Source organism: Aulostomus chinensis, chromosome 16 (genome assembly GCF_037954235.1).
Source record: "Aulostomus chinensis isolate RoL2024-O1b breed Wild chromosome 16, RoL_Achi_v1.0, whole genome shotgun sequence".
Classification (NCBI taxonomy): domain Eukaryota; kingdom Metazoa; phylum Chordata; class Actinopteri; order Syngnathiformes; family Aulostomidae; genus Aulostomus; species Aulostomus chinensis.
In genome coordinates this window covers 2,978,610-2,987,496 of record NC_141335.1, presented here as the reverse complement: position 1 = coordinate 2,987,496, position 8,887 = coordinate 2,978,610, and the positions used below count along the sequence as shown (strand labels likewise).

The 8,887-nt window shown below is 43.9% G+C and overlaps 1 protein-coding gene across 1 annotated transcript; it reads left to right on the top strand.

Annotated features, from left to right (window-relative positions):
- Positions 1-1,362: 1,362 nt before the first annotated feature.
- Positions 1,363-8,499, top strand: LOC147247138 (uncharacterized). The gene is made up of 9 exons (XM_086180496.1): positions 1,363-1,576; positions 3,753-3,935; positions 4,691-4,819; positions 5,325-5,432; positions 5,506-5,604; positions 5,779-5,877; positions 6,288-6,386; positions 6,494-6,592; positions 7,229-8,499. Exons 1-9 carry the CDS (start codon positions 1,550-1,552, stop codon positions 7,319-7,321), a joined length of 936 nt encoding a protein of 311 aa, XP_086036622.1. The 5' UTR covers positions 1,363-1,549; the 3' UTR covers positions 7,322-8,499.
- Positions 8,500-8,887: the final 388 nt, after the last annotated feature.

Sequence of the window (8,887 nt, the reverse complement as noted above, 5' to 3'; positions counted from 1 at the left end):
ATCAGTCCTTCTGAAGACATTTATCATTTTGAAGTGGACAATTCTGTTATGGTATTATTTTCAGTTTTACGTTCATCTACTGTAACTAATACGTCCAACCTGAAAGAATTCAGTTTGTCAGTTCATTCTTGTGTTGGTGTGTAGAGAGGTTCCCTTGTCTCATGCCAGAGCATTTTTTTGGTTAAATGCCTGAGATTGTCACTGGAGAAGTCATGCGTCTGCTGTTCGTAGGCTAACGCTACTGAAAGCTACTCTTTAGGTCATGACAGACACATGATGCATGTTCTGGTAGGTGTCAGGTGATGCTACTAAGTCCGTCAGATCTTAAAAAAAAGTAATGTGATCTTATTAAGTCAATCATAATCTTGTTAATCCTTGAATTGTGAGTGTGTGTGATGGTAGCACCTCACAGTCAGCTGCATCAGGTCACACACAGCCAGGAACAAAACAACAACTACAGCAAATGTTTGTCCAGCCGTTGTGAAATCTTTTCAGTCTCACAATGTCTGAGTCTTCCTGATCCATCGGGAAGCTGTCCGTGCTTGTGATGAGGTCTGAAATACAGCAGCTTCCTGAAGCTGCGTTTCTGTGAAACACACAACTCTACACTCAGGGAGGACCCTCACTCGTCCGTCCATCATCCAGCCGTCTCACATGATTATAACAGATATGAAGACCCTCTTCATCTGAGTGTCCTCAGAAAGTCTGGAGGGGCAAATAAAGTACGGAAGCCTGGAGTGGCCAGAAAGAGGGAAAACAATTGCGTGATGTAACTTGTTCTCTCAAATTCACAAAGTTCTTGTCACATGAGATAGAACCTGTTCAGAAAGCTAAGATTCACTAAATTAAGATCGAAAGTTAAGTCTTGTGGCCACAGATGAATGCACTTGAGGGAACGAGTTATATCTTGTGGCAAGAAAAGGATGAACTTTCGGGAACAATTTGCCGTGACTCGTGGCTCCAGGGCTCCGGGTGAAGATTTTTTTGTTGTTTAGGAGAATAACGTTGATTTATTCTGTGACGGCGTCTACGGCGTTGCGGTGCTGAACGTCAGAAGAACTGAGACGCACTGACACGTAGTGAAGGTAAGACCCCTACTACAGACGACGACCTCACACAACCCCACCTCAAACAAACCAAACTGTCCGTCTACGTCCTCTCTCCGTTCCTGCCTGCAAATGTGACCCTCCAGCATCCGGAGCCGACAGAGTGGCGGAGTGACACCTCTTACCTCACCTCTCCTCACTGCAGGATGACCCATAAAAAACAGCCACCGCCTAAACTGGGCAGGCCTGGTGGTGGGAGGGTGATGTTGGTAACAAATAGTGTGACAAATGAGCACATGAGGTTAATGTAATGTGATCTGAGTTTGAGTGACAGGGTCCCTATTTTTTTTTTTCTGCAGAGGTTTGACAGGGGTATATAAGCAGCTGAGGCTCTGGTTGCAGCAGAGACACGGACAGAGAGACAGTGGGCATCCCAGAGGACGGCCGGTGGACTTTAACTCTAGATCCAGTTACCTGAGAACTGCATCAACTCCAGGAGAAGAATGGGTCTGCACAGCGTTGAGGAGCTGGTAAGAACTGCTGCTGATGTAGAGGACAGAGGGAGGCAGCCTGAGAACAACATGTTCTCTCACATAATAGGAGAGAACAAACCCATCAACCTTTTCTTGGCATGAAATAGAACATTTTCTTTAGGAAAGTCTCACATGATGTGTTTTTGTCTTTCGGGGTCTTTTGAACTCTTGATTCTTTTTCTCTCATTTCAAATGATTCTTTCAGAAAATATATTTGAGCTAAAGAATCCTTTTCTGAAGATTTTCTGAAATTTCAAAATTAAATTGATAACTTAAAGTGATTTTTAATAATTTCTTTCTATCTCCGTCCATCACTTGCAAAGGAATCCATGACTAGGAGAAAAAAAGATATATAGTGAGGCATGTTGGAAAAAAGAAACTAAGCTATTTCTTGAAATTCAACTTTTGTCAGGGTCCATTTTTCATACTACAGCTCTTGAATTCTATTTTGAAAAGGCCAGGATCTGCATTTTAAATGTTCAAACCCTTAAACTCTTTACCTTTCACAAACTAAACACTCAAATAATCACCCCTCTCTTTAAAGCTCAGGGTTTGCGGTTCAATTTGGGTTCATAAAGATATTTAAGCAAAATAATACCAAATTCAAAGCTCATGACCAAAAAGTACATCAAATGAAAGGGATTTATCCATTAAAGTCATTTCATTCTTCTAAATATTTTGAAGCTATTAGGGTTTAAAGTCAGCAGGATGATTACTGTACAACACTTTTAATGTTTCCAGTGACTGATGAGCCAGTGATTCATTTATTGGACATATAAACAGTTGCAGCTGAGCTGAAGTGTGTGTGTGCTAATGTGTTAAAGCTCTGGTGTGTTTACATTCCTCTGTTCACAGTGTGACTTGGCTCTGCAGCTGCTGAGCGCTGGAAGCTCTTAAACTCGGGATCAACTCAAATCTAAAGTGACGCTGCTGAACTTAGATTAAGACGTCAGTTTCTCGTATCCGTCAGGTGGGCCGAGGAGCCTGAGGAGGCTGAAACATTAACACTCTCCTCCCGATAGCAGCTGCGCATCACAGGAGAGAATCTGGCGCTCGGCCCTAAATGAGACATGGATGACCATTAAAACGTTAATTTTTTCGACATATTACATTTTGATTTATATCAGTAATACTCCTAAAGAGGAGGACAAGAACTGGAGTATTTGCAAAGGTTTAGACTACAAAGCATATTTCATACCAAGTGCAGCTCCCATTATGGGAAAATTAAAAAGAAGATTAAAAAAAGGAGGCAAAAACACAGCGCAAATAACTCACTAGTATTTATTTATCTCAGGACACTGGACAGAGGGAGCAGGTCTAGAGCCACGGTGCTCAGAGACAACAATTCAAGCTCGTCTTTAGCAGAGGCAACAACAACAAAAATCTGTTCAACAGGCAGAAACATGGAGCTGACCCAGGCCATCTGTGGGCGGCCATCTGCCTCGACTGGTTGGGGTGAAACGGAGCAGGAGGCAATGGAAGAGGATAAACATAAATTCAGCAATCATGGCGATGAAGCAGTACAATAATGTAACACAAGTGAACGTACTTTAGAGACACTATGAAGTCCAGTTCTATCGGACAAATTGTGATGAAGTCAAATAACAGAAGCTTGTTCGCTAGCAAGGTCACTACTTCTGCTCCAGAGATCAGTGAGCACATGTGCTTTCCTTGACTGCAGCTTGTTGGATGTATTTTATTTGGGTTTCAATCATACTTTACCTCTTTTAAGAATTACTTCGACCTCCTTTTGCAAATAGCTCACTCATGAGTTGAGATTCAGAATTTCAGAAGTGCCTCTGGGAAGATGGTGATGTTTACTTGGGCGTTAAAGTCGCTCCATTTGAAACAGCAGCAGCGCTGCACCAGACTTCCTCTGTCTTCTGTCTTTACGTGACGCACGTGTACACGCACGCGCATCTGCAGGCTTCTCCTCCCAAAATAACAATAAATGCGCAAATCAGACCATGCATGAACTCCTGATAGCTCTGAAACATCACTGGGCTGTAGCCACGTTTCTTTTGTTCGAAGATGTAAGAACTTCTTCAACACCACATTGTATTTGTGATCCAAAGTATAGAATATTTGAGGTTTTCATGACTACGCAGAGAAAATACTCAGATCTGTGGTCAGACCGTCATATGACACATTCTCCATCTGGTGTCTCCTTCAGGTGACCGGTAAGAGGTCAGAGGGCAAAGAGGAGAATGGCTTCCAAGGGGGCGAATACGAGGCGTCTGTCAGCCAGGAGAAGCAGGACCACCGCCGGTCCCACCGAGAGCTGGTGGCTGGAGGTCTGTCAGAGGAGAGCGACACCAGCAGCGAGCCAGAGGAAGTCAGCGTGGTCGCTCTGCATGTAAGAACACACCCACGACCCGATGGCGGCTGGCGATCTAGCTTCCAAGCAACCATCAGGCACATGGGCACGTTAATTTACGAAATAATAAAATGACATGGTGCTGATTCTGCCTGCTGCTTCAAACATTTCATACATCAAAACCAATGATCCGATCAGGAATGTTTATCAATTTAATTTCAGGGTTTTTGTCTGAAAATAACAGAAAGGAACAAAAAGAAAATTAGCCCGTCTTATCGCCTGTGTGGTTATTTTTCTTTGGGGGGGGGGAATCGGTCGGTTTCAGAGCTTCTGCATGTACCACCATCATGAACTGGGATCTCAGTTTGTCTCTTGGTCTATGACGCCATCTGCAGGTCACCAAGAACAGCACATGCTGATGATTGGTGCTCAAACCATCTCCAGTATTCTGGTGTAAAGTTCCAGTTCATTTCATATCCACATTATTCACGTTTCAGCATTTTGTGATTGTTGCAGGTCAGTCAAAATGCAGCAAAATTCAAGTAACGAAAGAGTTCATTCACCTTTGATCTCTGCTGTGATCTTTTTCTCAGTGCCTTTAATTTCCATACTGAGTTGAAGATTAGATTACAAGATTATGCTTGTAAAATAAATCACTTCATGACACAGTGTTGCATTTTACATGACACTGTACTGATTTCCACGTTTCATGTTCATATTTCTTATATTATAATGCATATCAAGGTAAAGTGAATGCTGTCAAACATGTTTTGATTGTCTTGTTTGCCTGTCAGACGGATAAAAGCGGCCGGCTGAAGCTGGAGACAGTCGACGACTTGTTTAACATCCTGCAGCTGAGGAAGAGGAGGAGGGAGAGGAAGACACCCATCCATAAGAAACAGCAGCCAGCGCCAGAGATAGTGGTGATTATATTTTCATTTATGCTTGTTTGGGCAGCACGGTGGTACAGTGGTCAGCACTGTGGCCCCCCAGCAAGAAGGTTGTGGGTGGAGCCCCAGCTGGAGCACGGGGTCTTTCTGGGTGAGTCTCCATGTTCTCCCTGTTCCTGCTGGGTTCTCTCTGGTACTCCAGCTTCCTCCACAGTCCAAAGACATCAAGAGGGACCAGGTTAATCCAGACTCTAAATTGACCGTAGGCGTGGCTGGGAGAGCCAATGGTTGTCTGTCTATGTGTGTTGGCCCTGCCATGGACTGGTGACCTGTCCAGGGGGAAGGCTGCTGGGATAGGCTCCACCCCCCCCACACACCCCCCCAGCCCTTAACAGGATAAGCAGTAGAAAATGGATGAAGGGATCATTTATGTTTGTTGTAAAACAGCAACACTGCTGCTGCTGTGAGGGAGGATTCCTCGCTGGTTGCTATGGTGCAGCTGCACTGTCTTCATGTCATGTTCTGCCTTCGCCTGCAGCCTGACACGGTGGACGAGCAGCAGTTTCTGACCGCCGCCATGGACAACAAGATGCCATTGGTGGAGAAGTACCTGTCAGACGGAGGAAACCCCGATGTGGCTGACCATGTACGTGTCTGCCTCAGCCTGCTCATTCAAAAGGGTTCTGGACTCTTTCTAAAATGTGTAAAACTGTTTTCAGTTCCAGCGAACGGCTCTGCACAAAGCCTCCTTTAAAGGTCACGTGGAGGTCATGAAGAGGCTGCTGGATGCCGGTGCCGCTTTCGAACAGAGAGACAAGGTGAGAGAACTGCATAGTTTAGTCTATATCTTGTCTTTGTGTCCTTTCCTTCTATGATCTCAACAGTCTAACAGCTCTGTGTGTGTGTGTGTGTGTGTGTGTGTGTGTGTGTGTGTGTGTGTGTGTGTGTGTGTGTGTGTGTGTGTGTGTGTGTGTGTGTGTGTGTGTTTTCAGCTGGAGGCCACAGCGGTCCACTGGGCCTGTCGGGGAGGCAGCCTGCCGGCCTTGCAGCTCCTCCTGGACCAGGGAGCCAAGTTCACCTCCAGAGACAAGGTACCTGTTCATCCTCAGTCTGATCCAACAACAGAAAGGTTTCTTAATTTGGACAGTTTTATTGGACATTAAACAAAAACCTCTTAAATGATTAATCTCTGTTGGTATTTCTGGGACACTCAGCTGATAACTGATATTTACACATAAATCTTATACTTAAGTTTATCTGACATTTTCCTTTTATGAACAGACATTTTGAATTTAACATTTTTCTTCATTTACAAAACATTTGGAAAAGCCCATAAATCCTATATCTAATACTGATATATGAATACCTGGCGGTCTCTCGTGCTGCGTATTTAACACTCACAACGTCCCTCAAGGGACACATCACAAATACACAAAGTTCAGATTGAGATTTTTCCCCCTCATTTCTGATGTTTAGCTAATAGAAGGTTTCCTCCCCTCAGCTGCGCAGCAGCCCCCTCCACGTGGCTGTGAGGACGGGACACTGTGAGTGTGCTGAGCACCTGATCCACTGTGGAGCTGACGTCAATGCCAAAGACAGAGTAAGAACCAACGTCTGGCCTCCTGCAGCGTGAAGCCAATTTAGAATCCGCACACAAGCTTCTAACGGCTTCATGTGACAAGCGTCGGTTTTCCTCTGTGCCTGCAGGATGGAGACACGCCGATGCACGATGCTGTGAGAATAAACCGATTCAAGATGATCAAGCTGCTGATGATGTACGGGGCCAGTCTCAACACCAAGAACTGCGTAAGTTCACAACACCACCACGTCCAGCTGACCTCCTCCACTCAAAGATCACATCAAACTTTTATTAGTTTGCTTGCTTGGGAAAATAAAACGATAGAAGCCGAGAATGGGATTAGAAGAACCTACGTGAGATGCAGCCTCCTGTGACCTCCAGTGGCCTCACTCATTTCAGACTTCCATTGTTTTTGTTGACGCAAAACCCCAAACTGTATTTTTTGCTTTTCAAGTACTCACTAATAGTTGTCTTGAGCTCACAAAGAGTAGTTTTACCTCCTTTGTTACTTCACGGTGACTCCAGAATGCAGAAAGAGTCAGCCACATATGTCTAGCTTGGAGCTAATGGAGACTGATGGCTAACAACAGCACAAACTGTCAAAAAGTGTGTGTTTCAAAAACTCTCAAGGTCATCAGGGTTAATCCACGTCTTACTCATCGAGCCATATGCTCAGTAGCTCACAAACACTTTGGTTTGACCTGAAGAAAAAGACAACGATAAAAACCTAAAAACGTGAGCTCAAATCAGAAGTGATACATGAGGAAAAAAAACCTCAGCGAGCCCTGACATGATGTTACTCTGATATTTCATAAAAGCGTTTTGATTTGTTTTAAGCTGCGTGTCTTTTGTCTTTGGTGCAGGATGGAAAAACTCCGATGGAGACTCTGTATTCATGGCAGAGCGGCGCCAAGAGCCTCTTGTTCAACTTCAGTGAGGAGAAGCCTCGCCAGTAGAAGGTCCAGATGCAGGATCTGCGACATTAGCAGGAGAAGGGAGTGGCAATGGGGAAAATCTTGAGTTTTTCTGGTCCTGCCAGGACTGTTTGTAGCATTTCCATACTGAGGATCATGACACACACAAGTCTTTTAATGTGTTTGTCCAGGGAGGATTACCTGCATTGAACCCTGCACCTCATTCACCGTCTCACATGTTCAGGAGTGCTCAGTTACGAGGCAATATCTTAACACAGTGAGAAACTGTCCCTAAGGTACCTCGCCATGCTTCAGGGATTCAAACTGGCAACTTTCCAGGCTGACTGATGAACCTGTAGGCGACTGGCAGGGCAATGTTTGTTAATCAGACATCATTCAGGTTTAATCACAGGGGAGAAGAACCTTCCAAGGCAAAAAGCCAGGATGTGAAATCTAATCCAGAGGCTGATGATAATGTGACGACTCGCACTGATAGATTCATTGATTGCCATATATTGCTGGACAATGTCTCGGCTGACAACACGAGGGTATTTTTTTTTTCTTGTTCTTAATTTCTATTTCAAGCTGAGTTGAAGTCAGCGACATTGCATCGAGAAGATGACTTATTTATTGATTAATGACGAGTGTAATCATTGATTAATTTCAATATCAGAGTTGTCTTACACTCTGGTGGGTTTTTATAGTCAGATTTTAACCGATTATATAAACTTGTGTTGCTATTTATTGACATAAAGCAAAAGGAAGCAAGCAAAAGATACTGGTGTTGTTTTTCCAGATGTTCAACCTCTGGTCCTGGACGCAGCATCATTGGATCTATAGATTCCAATGTTTGACCGATGATATTTAAAGGTTTGTGTTCGAGTGTTGTACCTAAACATTCAGGGGATTTATTTAACAAGTTTATTCGGTCTTGTGCTTTTTAAGTTTGAGAGATAAGACAAGTAAGTTGTTGGAACAGACTGGAAAAAATCTCTTCACTTACACTTCTTTTAATCTGAGATTGTAAAATGAGCAACAAAGCACCTTGAGTCCAAACATCCCAGCCAAGGTCGCTGCCATACGCGCGTTGTTGAGGTGTGAGGATATCTCGGCGATGTGGCTTCTGCGTTCTTTAGACAGCAAATGAGTGTGAGAGATGAAGACGGAGAGGCGTTGTTGGTTCAGAGGATGTTCGAAAATGTGGATGAAACGGGGGCGAGATAAGATCTCTTTTTGTATTCTTAAAGATGTTTGTCTCATTTTGTGGATTGATTGAATAAAATAGATTTTGAATTAAAGTGCAAAGATTTTTTTATTGTGGTATAGACAAAGCTCAACCTCTTCACTGAGGTCCTCTTCATTCTGGTTCATTTTGGATCAAAGGAAAAGTCTTAATATATAGTAACTGTGAGGGTTGAACACCACCCCTCAGTACTTACACAGTAGTCTCCAAGACACACACACACAGTCATTTGCTAGTACGAGTCTTAACCAGTCATAAAACGTGGAGCCACAATGACCCAAAATGCCATCAAAACTCCACCCTGCTGCAGGGGAATTGACTGCGGTCCCCAGCAGTTTGTCACAACTGCTTCTACTATTCAGCAG